The sequence below is a fragment of the Rhinolophus ferrumequinum genome, chromosome 3 (assembly GCF_004115265.2).
Source record: "Rhinolophus ferrumequinum isolate MPI-CBG mRhiFer1 chromosome 3, mRhiFer1_v1.p, whole genome shotgun sequence".
In the NCBI taxonomy this organism is placed as follows: Eukaryota; Metazoa; Chordata; class Mammalia; order Chiroptera; family Rhinolophidae; genus Rhinolophus; species Rhinolophus ferrumequinum.
The window spans coordinates 5,839,685-5,855,573 of NC_046286.1; the positions used below are offsets into that span (position 1 = coordinate 5,839,685).

At 37.9% G+C, this 15,889-nt stretch overlaps 1 protein-coding gene and 1 non-coding gene across 2 annotated transcripts in view; one reads left to right on the forward strand and one right to left on the reverse strand.

The window, feature by feature from the left end:
- The window catches only part of SRPK1 (SRSF protein kinase 1), a 63,266-nt gene that overhangs the window by 15,188 nt on the left and 32,189 nt on the right, over positions 1-15,889 (reverse strand). The window contains 6 exon segments of the mRNA XM_033101451.1: positions 8,407-8,507; positions 8,864-9,283; positions 9,658-9,871; positions 10,292-10,317; positions 13,021-13,186; positions 14,209-14,315. Of these exon segments, the coding sequence (XP_032957342.1) occupies positions 8,407-8,507; positions 8,864-9,283; positions 9,658-9,871; positions 10,292-10,317; positions 13,021-13,186; positions 14,209-14,315 (1,034 nt within the window).
- LOC117020950 (U6 spliceosomal RNA) lies at positions 1,726-1,835 on the forward strand. The gene has a single exon (XR_004422774.1). It is a non-coding gene; the product is annotated as a U6 spliceosomal RNA (small nuclear RNA).

The window sequence follows — 15,889 nt, forward strand, 5'->3', positions numbered from 1 at the left end:
CCACAGCTAACATCATACTCAACAGCGAAAAACAGAGCTTTTCCTCTAAGATCAGGAAGAAGACAGGAATGCCCACTCTCAACACTATTCAACATAGTACCGAAAAAGTCCAAGCCAGAGCAATTAGGTGAGGAAAAAAATAAAAGGCATCCAAATTGGAAAGGAATTTAAATAAAACTCATTTGCGGATGTCATTATATTATATACAGAAAACCTTCAAGACTCCACCAAAAAACTATTAGAAATAATAAAAAAAATACAGTCAAGTTGCAGGGTACAAAATCAATATACAAAAATTTGTTGCATTTCTATATACTAACAATGAATTATGAGAAAGAGAAATGAAGAAAATAATCCCATTTATAATCATAAGAAAAATAGAATACCTACAAACAAACGTATCCAAGGAGGTTAAAGACCTATACACTGAAAACTATAAGGCACAGTTGAAAGAAACGGAAGACAAAAAAAAGGGTAAGATATTTCTTGCTCATGGATTGGAAGAATTAACACTGTTAAAATGTCCACACTACCCAAAGCAATCTACAGATTCAATGCAATCCTTATCAAATTCCCAGTGGCATTTTTTCACAGAAATAAAACAAAAAGTCCTCAAATTTGTATGGGAGCCATAAAAGACCCTGAACCAAAGCAATTCTGAGAAAAAAGAACAAAGCTGGAGATATCACACTCCCTAATTTCAAACTACACTACAAAGCTATAGTAATCAAAATATTATGGTATTGGCAGAAAAACACAGACAAACAGACCAATGGAACAGAACTGAGAGCCCAGAAATAAACCCAAACATACGAGTATATGGACAACTAATTTACAACAAAAAAATCAAGACTACGCAATGGAGAAAGAAAAGTCTCTTCAATAAAAGGTGCTGGGAAAGCCACATGCAAAATAATAAAATTAGACGACTCTTACACCGTACACAAAAATTAACGCAAAATGGATTAAAGATGTGAATGTAAAACCTGAAACCATGAAGTACACAGAAAAAAACTCAGGCACTAAGCTCCTGGACTTTTCAATCTTAGGGATGTTTTTGTGGATTTGACTCCAATGGCAAGGGAGACAAAAACAAAAGGGACCACTTCAAACTAAAAAGCTTCTTCCTGTTCAGCAAAGGAAACTATCAACAAAACAAAAAGGCAACCAACCAGAAGAAATTTGCAAATGATACTTCTGATAAGGGGTTAATACCCAAAATATATGAAGAACTCATACAACTCAGTAACAAAAAAAGAAACACCCAACTAAAAAATGGGCAGAGGATCTGAAATAGACGTTTTCCCAAGGAAGATGGCTAACAGACACACGAAAATGCAAATTAAAACTACAGCGAGAGATCACTTTATACTATTAGAATGGCTATTAAAAAGAAATAACCAGTGTTGGACAGAAGGTCCAAGGGAATCCTTGTACGCTGTTGGTGGGAACGTAAATTAATGCAGCCACTGTGGGAAACAGTATGGAGATTTCTCAAAAAATTACTAGAATGACCATATAATCCAGCCATTCCATTTCTGGTATTTATCTGAAGAATATAAAAACACCAATTCAAAAGATATATGCACCGCTATGTTCATAGCATTATTTACAATAGCCAAGATATGGAAACAACCCAAGTGTCCACTGACTGATAAGTGGATAAAAATGTGTGTACACACACAGACAGGAATACTACTCAGCTGTAGAACAAGATGAAATACTGTGCTTGCTTCAGCAGCACATATACTAAAATTGGAACAATCCAGAGAAGATTAGCATGGCGCCTGTGCAAGAGGATGACACCGCAAATTTGTGAAGCATTCCATATTTTTATTATGAAATATTTTTAAGGCAGAATATTGTGCATGCATCTAAATAATGTTTCAAACATTAAATGATATGGGAAAATGCTCATGATAAAATGTTAAATTTTAAAAAGCTGGAAGTAAAAGTGTATGTGATCCATTAAAAAAAAAGAGAAAAAAACAAAAAGATGAAATGTTGCCATTCATGACAACACAGATAGACCTTGAGGGTATTATGCTAAGTGTACTACAAAACAAACAAAAAGAAACAAGCAAGCAAAGCAAAACAAAAAACTCATGGATATGAACCACAGATTGGTGGATACCAGAGAAGGGGGACAGGGCGGGGGGGGTAGGGGAGAAAGGAGGTGACGGGTGTAATGGGTAAAGGGGTCAAATGTGTGGTGATGGATGGAAACTAGACTTTTGGTGGTGAGCGTGCCATAGATAGGTATACAGATATCAAATTATAATGTATACCTGAAACTTACGTAATGTTATAAACCAATGTTACCAATAAAAGAAAAGAATTCTTGCCCTCCTCCACTGTCCCCTTGGGCCCCTCTAAAAAAAATCAAATGTGACTCTTGGGGAAACAGAGACCATGGGAAGCACCATAAGGATGCAAACAGCAAAGCAAGGAGTTTCTTTAACACATAAATTGTATGGGGGAAGAAAAAGGAAAAATCTCTATAGTAAAAGCAGTTTAAGAGACACAGTACCCATAGTTTAGGGGTTATCAGAAGGTAAGGGGAGGGGGGTTGCAGAAGAGGGTAAACGGGGTCAAATATATTGTGATGGAAGGAGAACTGACTCTGGGTGGTGAACACACACACAATGGGATTTACAGATGATGTATTACAGAATTACACACCTGAAATCTATGTAACTTTACTAACCATTGTTACCCCAATAAACTTTGATTAAAAAAAAATAAGAGACAGTACCCAATTTTGCATTCCTGGGTTTTATTTGGACACTGTTTCAAACAAACAAGATTAAAAGAATACTTGAGATTAACTGGCAAAACTGACTGAATATTTGCTATTAGCGAATTGTTAACGTGTGAAAATCATCTTTTAAAAGCCGTATTTACAAGCGAAAATAAAATGCCTGGGATATACTTCAAATAATTTGGAGGGGTGGCAGGGTGGGGATATAGGTGAAAATAAATTGGCAATGAGTTGATAATGGCTGAGTGACACTAGTACGACAACACAGGAGTTTGTTATTCTATTCTCTCTACTTTTGCATAGGTATGAATTTTCCATAATAAAAAATACAGAAAAAAGAAGCTTAGAACGAGTCATATACAGGAAACAAAATTTGGATAATAGTAAAACATGTACAAGAAAGTGTGAAAGATGACTTTCTAATCCTACTGAAATTCAAAACCAAGGAATGGCATTTGTGAAGAGAGAAAATTAAGTAGAGAAAGCTTTAGGTAGAAAACCAACACTGACCAGAGTTCCACAGGGTCGGGTCCAAACTGGATTAAGTTTGACCAAAAAAAGCAAGAAGTACTCTAGGTAGAGGGAACACCACAAGTGAAGGCACAGATTTTACCTGGCTGACAAGAGAGCACCGCCGCGTGTTAGTGAGTAGGAAAGTACGCCTTAAGAAGCCTGATGTGACATCTGAAAACATCATTCCTGTAGCCTTCTGATTGGTGGCCCAATTTAGGCTTAGGAATGAAAATCTGAACAATGGTTGTAGAAATAGGAGAGGGAAGCGTTAAATCCAAGGACAATCACAGAAAGAAAAAGCAGAATGTAAAAATTCAATGGCTAGATGTGGGAGACAGTAGGAAGAGCCAAAAGCAACTTTGTGGCAGAGGCCTTTCTTTAGGGTTGGATGTCTGTTGAGAAACAGAGATGAAGAGACTTAGAGGGAAGGGGTGTTATAGGAAAATAATGGGTTCAGATACTGAGTGTGAAGTGGGAATGTATTGCAGGTGATAAGATACATTTACAAAAATGGACATGTTGTTCCAGGGAGTTGTCTTTATTCATTGTACCTCATTACCACCTTATAATGAGGTCAAGATTTAGCAAAAGTACAGAAAGTGGATTGGATACACACACACACAAGTTCACTCACTCCTGAAACTCCATTTTAGTAGAGAATCCAGTGTTAATTTTAAAGCATAAGCTGACCAAGAGAGTGGCAAAGATGTCAGAGCAGTAAAATTTAGGAATTGGAAAGGAAAGCAGAGAGATCACTGGTAAATGTCTTGGTGGATTCAAGAAAGCTGAATAAGAAGCCACTGGTGAAAAGCTGAGAAGGAATGCGATGCATATACCACGGCACTCCTCCCCCCAAGGCTCAGGATTGGTGGTATCAGGTGTCTCTGGAAACGGGGGAGGTGGGGCTGAACACAGGCAGACGGCTTTGAAACATCTTTGAAAGAAACAGACCTCCAGAACGGAGTGCGTGATGCAGTCTCACAGCCCCTGCCGCTGGCCTGCAGGCCCCTGGGAGGTTTTCTCTGGAGTAAAACAGGGTCTCTGGAGGATGCTCTGCACAAATGAGCAGAGAGCACCATTCTGAAAACAGGGAAATTAAGTGACTCTGTGTAACTGGATGGTGTAATTTCTTGCTTAACTCAACGCCCAAAACACTAGCAGCCAGGCATTGACCTCTCTGGGTAGGAGATCTGAGGAAGACTGTGAGTCTTCTGTGGGAAATATGACCAATCCAAGAGGTAAGATCCACAGGTCCTGATATCTGAGGAGGAACTGACACAGCCCAGACAGATCATTCGCTAGTGAACCGCAGCCAACAAGAGCCACCCAGGCAGAGCTTCCAAATGGTTTTCTAGTACTCCATTCACATGGTCACAGGCCTTTGTTTAGTGATCCTAGACAGAAAGAAAGCTACAGATACCATATAGGAAGAAGAAAAAGTCAAAAATGGAAAAATAATATCCTTCGAGATAAGCAGAACCAAAAAACTATTGGAAAGTAAAAATAGAAGAAACAAGATAAAATAAGGCTTTGAGAACAAGTTGAGAAGTCTCCCAGAAAACAAAACGATAGAAAAAAAGGAGAGAAAGGTAAGAAAACGAGACCTACATAGGAAGTCTAACATTTAAATAATGAGATTTCAGAGCTAGAGAACAGAGAGCAAAGAGAAAAAAAAAAAAAAAAGTCAGGAAAGAGCCAAAAGCAAAGAACCAGAGGTTCAATACTGAGTCCTTCGCATGTATCATGGATGAAAACAGACATAATGAGGCGCTCCGCCGGGAAACGAAGATCCTACTGACTTCCGTGGGGGAAAAGGCTTCACGCAAAGGATCAAGAACCAGAAATGGCAACGGTCTCATTCAGCAGCAACAAGACAGGAGACTAGAAGACAGTGGAGCAATGACCAATGTTCTGAGGGAAAATGATGTTCCACCTAGAACTTTACACATAGCCACTGACTGTAAAAGAATGAAAATGTTATCAGACATGCAAGTTTCCCTCTGCCTGCCCAATCTCACACAACTTTCTACTGTTAAGTAGTATGTACTTCAAAACAAACAAACAAACAAAACCTGCACAAAAACAACCAAGAAAGAAGATCAGAGAGACAGAGAGCAGGATATAAAGAGGAAGTAAACAATAATCTCCAAGATGATAGTGAAAGGATATCCTAAATGGCAGAAATACAGCAGGCTTACAGGGCAATCCAATGATAAACACAGATTAGAAGACTCTTTAGGGAAAAAAAGTTGAAAGAATACCCAAGGTACTTGTATGTATTAAAGTATTTACACTACTGGCTAAAAGTGTGGGGTTGAATTAAGTGGAAAGTGTACAAAGACACCAAGCAAATAAAAGTGTTCGGCAGAAGGGATCATGATACGTGCTCAGTTCAGCTGAGGATGGCATTATAGACCTAATGATGTAAACATGGAATGATTACCTAACCAAAATTCATATTGGTTAAGCCCTACTTTACAGGAGGAAGAAATAATATCTAAAATTGAAAAAAAGAATTGAGAGCAATACATCCAAGTTGTTAGTAGTGACATGAAGGTAAATACTGTTATGTGGACAGTGAAAAATTGGCAAAGGGAGGGGGTAGATTTTTGAATCAAAATCTATGTAACAGTCTCTAAACTACGTACTTGTACGTGCATAACTGATGAGCAAAAGTATATTTTTAAGAATCAAGCTATTTGAAAATCACATATGTGGACAAAAAAGGGGCTCTATAATAAACCTGACAAGTCCAGTGACTGAAAGTAACCTCCCAGGGTGACCTGATCATAAATTCCTAACTAGGCAGGTCATGGGGGGTAGTCACGTCCCAGGCATATAGTTTCTGTAGTAGAAGGTTTCTTTCCAGCCCTGTCCATTGTTCTTGTGCACCTAGGTTAATTCACCTTTGAAATGCCTTTTTCAGACCCCTCTGAAGCACAACCACCCTCAACGGAGCACATAATCTTTGCTAACTATCCTGTAATCCAATTCCCACCTTGCTTTCTCCCACCTTCAAGTAAACTTCCTTATGGTCCCTCCTTAACTCCCCATGTAGAAAAGAATAGTGCCAAACTGTCATTCTGTGAAGTATGGAGATCTTGCTCCCGGCAGTGTTGTCAGTTTGATTCAAATAAACTATTATAAAAAATCTCTGCAGCTTTGGGCGTTTCTTATGCCAACACATAAAGCTGCCTTACTGACTAACTGAGGCTGCTATGCTGCAGACACCAACAAGGTGTGAGATTTGACCAGGACCCAGCAGAGCAAGACATATCTAGCTGATTACTGCGTCCTACTGCCTAGGTCAGACTATGTCCCAATTATTTTGCTGAATGAATGAATGAATTCATTCAGTAAAGTCATTTTGGTACAGACACGCATGTAACAGTTGAAGAAAAGAGCTTAATTCTGTTGTAGCAAAACTGACACACGGTGTGGGCAGAAAACTGACAAATATGTGATGTTGTATCATGTGGTATTTATTACAGAACCAATGTTTCTCTACAAATTTATTCACTTAAATATTTACTGAGCACCTCTGATGTACCTGGCACTGTTCTAAATATCATAGAAATAGCAGTGAATAACAAAAAAAATCTGTTGTGACAGAACATACGTTCTAGGCAGAGTGATATTAAGCAAACAAATATATAGTATCAGATTGTAATAAGTACTGTGGAGAACACAAATTTGAGGGGGGAGAGGAAAAGAGAGAAAATCCATGAAGGTGTACATGTGTCTGGAGAGTGGTGGCCTGACAATTATGTTAGGTGTTCAGGGGAAGATTTCCCTGATAAGACGACTCTGAATAGGACTTGAAATAAGGAAGGGAGTGAACTGTACACAGTGTCTTGGCAAGAGAATTACAGGCAGAAGTAAGTTTTTCGTTTGGTGGTGTGTGGGGAAATGGTAAGGACTTTGGCATTCATTCTGCAAGGTTTTGAGAATACCTGACCTGACTGACACTTAAAAGGATCACTCTGATCGCTGTGCTGACAACAGTCTTTAGGGGGCAAGGGCAGCAGAGGGAGAGCGAGCGAGACTATTGTAGTCATCCAGATGAGAACATATGGTGGCCTGGACCAGACAGGGGCATGAGGAAGGAATTCTCCTATAACTGCTTGAAAAGCTTTTCCACCTTCCTATCAACCAGTGCTAAGCTCTGACTTCATTTTTTCTAAAAGGTTATCACACTATTCTAGAATTAATATTGGAAGTGAGATCTTTCTTGCATATGAACCATTAGGTACAGAATGTCATATGGAATAGGGAATGTGAAGCCTAAATATAAACATAAGACCAATTACAGATGATTTTCAACAGCTCACAGTTTTTGCCTCAACATTCTTTAACATTTCTGTTTACAAAGCATATGGCTCTTTGAGTAGTGTCATTTATGTGCAAATCATGCTACTGTAGATTTAAAATAATGTCCATTAAAAAGAATGCAAAAAATCCGTCCGTTCTTAACTAAGTAAACAACAATATTAACATGACACTATACATCGAAAACCCCTTAAAAAAAAAGCACCCGACTTCTGACTTAGCAATTTCGTATCTAAAACACATTCTAAGGACAACTACACAAAGATTCATGAGCTAAGATGCTCATCAGTAAGAGCTGTCAAAAATGTGTGAAGATTATAATATATTAGGGATACTAAATAACCAATACTAAATAACCAACTGAATTTGATAAAAACTTTTTGGATGACAAAGAAAAGTGTCCAATATACTAAGTGAGTTAAAAGGTTACTTACAATCAGTAAGTTAGATGCCTATTTTGAAAATAAGGGGGAAAGTAGGAACACAGGCATTGAGAGTACGCAAGTGAATGAGTAGATAGATAAAACAAGACTGGCCAGGAGCTGACACTATTGAATCTGGGAGACAGGTACCGGAGTGGGAAGGATTGTTTCATTATACCATTCACTCTACTTCTGTAAATATATTTGAACTTTTCCATGATAAAAGGTTAAAAGAAAAAGTGAAAAAATATTCACTAAAATGTTAACTGGCAATCTGGGTACAGAACTGAAGAAAGATGCTTTCTTTTAGCACAGTGAAGTCCCAATTCTCATTTACTCCTAGTCACTTCAAAACAAAACACTGCGACAAGTTTAACTTACCACCCAGCAGGCATTTCCAAGATCAGCAATCTTCACTTGGAGCTTTTCTGCATTTTTTGGCTCAAGGGGATTAACAAGAAAATTTCCAGCAGTGGATTTTCCTATAGACAACAGGTATCATCAGTAAGACTGTTCAATGAATGCAGCCATACCCAAAGGCTAATAAAACTTTCTGAGGTTGGCCACCTACAGTAACTTTTCTAAGATAAAAGGAGCACAGCAACACCTGAAGTCTCCTGAATTAAAACCTTTGCCTTTATAACAACAGGTGAAATGCTGTATACCCATTACATGACCAATAAAATTCAAAGTTAGCTATTACAGATTCACACATTGAAGGTAACTTGGACACCTGCTGTAAAGCTACATTTACAAAAACAACGGTGCTTTTAGTCTAGAAATTCCTGTCTATGTTACGCAGGGAAGGAGTACTGGGGAAGTCTGTGTGCACAGGTACCTTTGTTGTCCAGTGGTCCATTATGTTCTTGGTCTTGCTCATCTTCACAGGGGATCTCTGCTCGAATGCTTTCTTGAAGCTCACTGATGTCCTGCTCACTGAATGACTGCTCTACAGTTGATGCAGACTGGCACATCATGGGATCTGACACCTCAGAGGTAACAGGTGTACAAGAGTCTGTTTCTTGAGATGTGCTGCTGTCTCCATTTTGGGAGCTTAGGAAACTAGTTTCCTGCTTCAAATTTTGGACAGCACAGTCATTAGCATTATGTAGATCCTCTTTAAGCCTCAATGTTTCTTTATTACTGTTCTCAGTATAATTAACGATTTCAATTACTCCATTGCAATTAATTTCTGCTTCACCACCCTCTACACCACGTTCCATAAGTGTTTGATCCTGGTCAACGGTACTTGACTCTTCTAAGGAACAAGCAGACAAAAAGGATGTATGTGTATGCGTGTGAATGAAAGAACAGAAAAACCTCTCAAGATTACAACATTTTCTAGAACTTACACAGGGTGACATAAAAACATGAGTGGACATCTAAAACCTATTTACGGAAGGACAAAGTTCTTCCTTATCCAATTGCTAAATGAAGTCTATGTTGCATTTCCTGAGAGAAGTTAGAAATTACATTTGAATATCACCTGCCTAACATTTATGACAAGTTCTGTATTCTTACTGGATAAGGACACCCCCAGAGATGTGTTGTATGCATTAAATCACTATATTATATAACAATAATAATGTTAAAGTTTGCTATAAAGTAATTTTTGTGATGCTCTATTTATACCAAGTTTTTCTTGGGTCATTTTATTAGGTGGGTTCTCTTTCAAGGGTGTTTCAACAGGACTCTCTGATTCTTCTTGCTTGTTTGGTCTTTTTTGCCCAGGGCCCGACTCTTTCTCCATTTCCTCAATTTCCTGCATTCGCTTCTCTAGTAATTCTGCCTGGCGCTTCTGCTTCTTCTTCAATTTCTTCTTCTTATTCTTTGACATTTTGTCAGCCTGGGCGGAGATTACAAACAGATAAAGCCTTCAGGTGGCTAATCCATTACCCCCAGTTGGAGATAACTGTTAACTTTAATTACTTCCTAATTAAATTTCACTCCTTCCCTAACACAGCACTTTTTTCATTAACTTAAAAAATGCATATACTCTTATGAAACCAAATAAAAACAAAATTAACAACAAGTCTTGGTCCTCTGAGCAGTTTGTGGGGCCTGGTGTACTCTCAGACACACTCAAATTTATAGACGTCTCCCTTGCGGAAGATGCATGGGAATTGACTGGAGAAAATTATAGAAGCGCAGGAGTATTTTTTTCTTTGGTTTTCAAACTCTAAACAAACTGTGATCATCCATAACAGAAGAACCCCTGCCCACTGCCCATAGCTCAGAATCAAATATAGAAAGACGTTATACTTACTGGTTTAGGCTGGGGTGCTGTACTGACTGAAAAGAAGAGAAAACCAAGTAAGAATCCTGGCATTCAGCAGGCAATATAAACTACGGCTCATATTAAGACACCCTACCACAGTGAAAAATCTTTCTCGTACAATTTAAACTGTAGAGACAACTACGTAAGCAACTTTGGTAGAAGCAACACTGAGAAAGACAAACAATGTATACAGAGAAGCTGACAAATTTAAACTAAGTTTAAATAAATTAAGTTCTTCAGAGAGCATCAATATACGCAGAGCGAAGTCCCGATTTCTGTTTTCCACTATTAATGCTAACATGCCATTCCCAAGTACTGCTTAAATTAAAACATGATAGGCAACAAACACCCTCATGCCCAGCCAGGACTCCCATCTCCATTCTTCCCCTTGGCACTTGTCAGTTTTAAAAAAAGAGTGGCACCAAGAGCTATAGTAATTTGCTAACATAGCATGTCATGGATATATATTAGTTTAGCTTAGGTGGACGTAGAATCTTCAGTCTTCTTTTTAAAAAAAAAAAAAAAATTTTTTAAATTGTGGTAAAAAAACACATAATGTAAAATTTCTCATTTGACCATTTAAAGTGTACAGTTTAGTAGTATTAACTATACTCACATTGTTGTGTAATATTTCTAGAACTTAAATGAAACACTATGCCAACTGAAAACTCCCCATATTTCCTACTTCTTCAGTTTTCCTTTTTAAGGAAGCCTATGATAACTGGCAAGTTCCTCAAATACAATGAAACTACTAAAATTAAAATCTGTATCTCAAATGGAAAAAAGAAAAATCATAGTAGCCAATATTTATTTACCACATAATACGGTATGGCACACTACAAACTGCTTTAACATGAAATTTCATCTGCAATGAATTCCCGCATAAGAAAAAATGAAGTCAAGTGACTCGCCCAAGGTCATCCAGCCAATGATAAAGCTACGATTCAAACCAGGTCTGTACACTCCAGTGCTTAAACTCAAGCTCTTAATAGCAATATTATCTTGCCTCTACACAGGTCACACTCCCATAAATGAGCATGTATGGTCATGGTAAGGGGTAAACACATCAAAAATGGACATCAAAACACAAGAGAAAACATCATAAAACAACATGGATCAGTTTTTATACACATAGTTGACCCGTGAACAACACAGGTTTGAACTGAGTGGGCCACTTACTTGAGGACTCTTTTCAATAAATACTATAAATGTGTGTTTATCATTTTCTTAATATTTTCTCATTTTATTATAAGAATATAGTATATAACTCATAGCATACAAAATATACGTTAAACAACTTTTTATCAGTAAGGCTTTGGTCACTGGTAGGCTATTGTTTAATTTTGGGGGGGTGTCAGCAGGCCAAAACCCTGTAGACTGGTAACATTCCTGAAGGTACATTGAAACTTTGAAACTTAACCACCAGGTGGCTATTTCTGAGAGAACAGCTGAATAGCCAACTAGCAGGCGCCACCATTATTGCCCACAACCAGTCCTTATGGACTACGCACCTAACCCAGAACCAGCCCCGCTTCATCTTCTCCCACCCCTTTTATCTACAGCCAGTGTAAATTCTTTCAAGTTAACTTACATCTTTCTTCCCAAGCCATTTGCACAGAAGAGCCTCATCAATTCCAGGGCGGTGGACATACTGTCTTCTCCAACCAGCCCTGCTGATGATTTAGACCACATGCCCCAGGACCTGGTCTTTTTCTGGTGAGCATGTGGCTCAACAAACCCTTTCTTTTAGAAAAGTTATCGGCCATGACAATTTTTGGTTAACAAAGTGAATTTCTGAATGTGTGGTGGGGTGGGGTGGAGGTGTCAGTGCACCTAACTCTTGAATAGTTCATGGTCAACTGTACAATATATCTGTACCTCAAAGACATAATTTTTAGTCATCTCCTTCCTATATGGAAGCAATATCAAGAAAAAGTCATTTGAGGGCTTGGACTATTTTTTACATGTAAGTACTTACTGTATCTTATTGTTAAATGAATGAGTGGTACTTCACTTAACTGTCTGGTAATAGAGTAAAAATAGAAACTTCTCTTTAACTATATGGTGTCAAATGGGTACTAGATTCATCCGGATGATAGATGGGAGGACATTGGGGGGCAGGGTGAAAAAGGTGAAGGCATTAAGAAGAAGAAACCGGTAGTTACAAAATAGTCATGGGGATGCAAAGTAAAGCACAGGGAACATAATCAATAATATGGTAATAACTATGTATAATGCCAGGTGGGTACTAGACTAATAAGGGGAATACCTGTTACATTATACAAATGTCTAACCACTATGCTGTACATCTGAAATATAAAATAATACTGAATGTCAACTGTAATTGAAAAATTAAAAAAGGGGGGGAAGGTGAAGGGTTCAAATTTCCAGGTAAAAAACAAATAAGTCACGGGGATGTAATGTATAGGGAACCTAGTCAATAAATTTGTGATAGTGTGTACGGTGTGGCTATGGTAAGGTAAGTCCAGGTGGCTGCTGGACTTATCATGGTGATCACTGCTTTGGGTATATAAATGGTGAATAACTATGGTGTACCCCGAAACTAATATAATAGCTGTATTTTTAATAACAATGTAAAAAAAGAAAGGAAGGAAGGAAGGAAGGAAGGAGGGAGGGAGGGAGGGAGGGAGGGAGGGAGGGAGGGAGGGAGGAAGGAAGGAAGGAAACTTCTCTTAACTTCCCCAAAGAAAACGTACCTGCAGATCCAGAAGGTGGAGGAGCTCCAGATCGCTGCCATTCTGTCGCTTCTGCTGCCAGCCTCCGGATGTACTGCTCATTCACGGACAACAAGATGTTTTCTGGCTTAATGTCGGTGTGGATGATCCGGCACTTGGTGTGTAAGTAATCCAGACCCTGCAACACCTGGATGGGGACAGAGCAGTAGACTTGCAAACACGAAATACTAGTCTTTCTGCAGAAGGAAGAAATCACCATAGAGCATGTAAAACAAATATAAGAACGATATGGTAGTTTTCCAGAGAATAAAGCAATTTTTGGAAAGCACAAAGTAACCTCCCCAGAAAGATTAATCGTAAACTATGAACAGACAAGAGTTTATTTATAATACAAAAGTTCTTCCAAGTTTTACAAAGCTAATTCTATTTGGAGGTTAGTGTCAAAATATAGGTGGTGAAAAAAATTTAGATATCTTTTTATTCAAATTTCCTTGTTGATAAAGAAGGGAGGTTTCTTGCTTCCCAGTTTGGAGCTCGGTCCACCAAAACACACTGTCCAAACAAATGATTTGCCCTTTGAAGTATTAATATTTTCCTGATGGTAAACTTTTTTGTTGTACACTGAAAGCTATTCAGAATATTGGAAAATGTCTGTGAATAATGTTATATATAGAGATGGCAATAATTTGACATACAATTCTCTATTAATACAGAATCAGTATTTGCAACCAGAACTTCTGGATTAAGGATTCCAAATTTCCAAAATTAGGAACTGCACCCAGCTTCCTTCTAATAATTATCATCGGAGATGAACCTGGGGAAAAATGGTTATGCTAAAACATTTAAAAACAGAATAAACACAATAAGCCCTAGTGGCTGAATAAAACAATTTTAGCATTGAAAACAACCTAGTTTTTAAAATAAAAGTTCTATGGAAATAGGAAAATTCCTGATGCGTGTGAGTATTAAAAAAAAATCACCACATAGACAATACCGTGTTTCCCCAAAAATAAAACCTAGCCATACCATCAGCTCTAATGCGTCTTTTGGAGCAAAAATTAATATAATATATAAAAATTAATATTACATTACATTATATTATATTATATAAGACCCGGTCTTATATTAATTTTTGCTCCAAAAGATGCATTAAAGCTGATGGTCCGGCTAGGCCTTGTTTTCAGGGAAACACAGTAGTAAGATACATACTTGCTGTATAATTTTCTTGACACAAGGCAGTGGAAGCCCTTGATAATTGGACTTGATGATCCACTTGAGCAGATGATGCCCCAAAACTTCAAACACCATGCAGATATCTAGAAGTTCATTAAGGAGGAAAAGGAAGGCAAGATGCATCCCACCCCAATGAAACTGTTACTGTATTATTCTTTCAGTATAAAAAGTTATAGAGCTCGACTAAAAATATAAGGTCAATATTCTGAAATCCCAAAGGTTAATTAATGCTTTAGTCACTGAAAACATCCAAGAAATAGAAAATTCTGGGGATTGGTTTACTGATAAAACCATGCACCTTAAAACACTCAGTGGTACAAGAAAAAGTGAAACATGTACATGTGATTAGTGAAAGCATTAGGCTTAAGCTGATTAGACTTTGTTCCCTGATATCAAAACTAAGGTCCAGGGTAACAACTCCTACTCTAGGAACCAGTTTCAAGAGGATGCTACTAACCAAAGTTGAGAACATTTTAAAGAGTGAGGATATGAATTAACTTATAAATTAAAAATAGAATGAGTCCAAAGGAGTACTAAAAATAAGTGTGTTGAGGGGAGGGAAATGTCTTCTTTTAGAGAAAAAGTCAAGTAATAAATATACAAAGTATGACAGAAATAGAAAACAACCGTTTTACAATAACTATAGTAATAACTAATTTAGGGAAGAATCAATGAATACTAAAACTACTGAATGAAAGACAGTTGGGAAAAAGTATCAGTGCCACAGTGTCACCCCCCACACTGCTTACTGATCATAAAAGAAAAGTGGTACTTTAAACAGGGAAATTTGGAAGACACTGCCTTAACCAACTGACCCAACTTATCACCACTAGTGATAAGCACAAATTCATGTGCCCTCTGATGTAACACACTGAGAAAAACAAAAAATCATCCATGTAGCATACTTGACCAAAATGACTAACCTCAATTTTAATTGTAAGGGAACAATCAGACAAATCCAAATTAAGGGAGAAAACAACTGGCCTGGATCCTAAACGAAAAGAAAAGTTAATGCCATGAGAGGAAAGAACTGTTTCAAATTAAAGAAGATTAAAGGGACATGACTACATCAGGGAAACACAAATGAAAATTCCAGTAAGATACTGTTTCAAACCACTAGAATGACTAAAATAAAAAGACTACCATGACCAATCGTAGGTGAGGATGTGGAGCAATTAGAATTCTCTTATTATGCTAGCAGAAGTGTAAAAAGCTACAACCACTTTGGAAAAATGATTGGTAATTTCTTAAGAGTTAAACATACACTTAGAAACTTCTGCTTCAGCCAAGATGGAATACCAGGACTGGATTTACCCTCTTGCTTGAAACAACAACGACAACAAAAGCAGACAAAATACATAAAACAACAGATTTAAAGACCTTGGACATCAGGCAATCCTGAGGGAAGAGAAATAAATGAGTTGAACCCTCCACTTGTCCCATCTCACTGCCTTGAGACTTTCCAGGCAGACCACTGAAGTTAAACAGATGGAACGGGGCGTCTCGAGAGACTGAGGCAGCTGTAGAACCAGGAGCCAGAGAGGAGAGAGCTGCAGAAAGACCCTCTCAAGTATTTGGCAGTGCACTAATCAGCTCAGGTACATGAGGAAACTAGCAGAGGCAGACAGAAATCATCTAGAAGGATCAGAGGGAATAG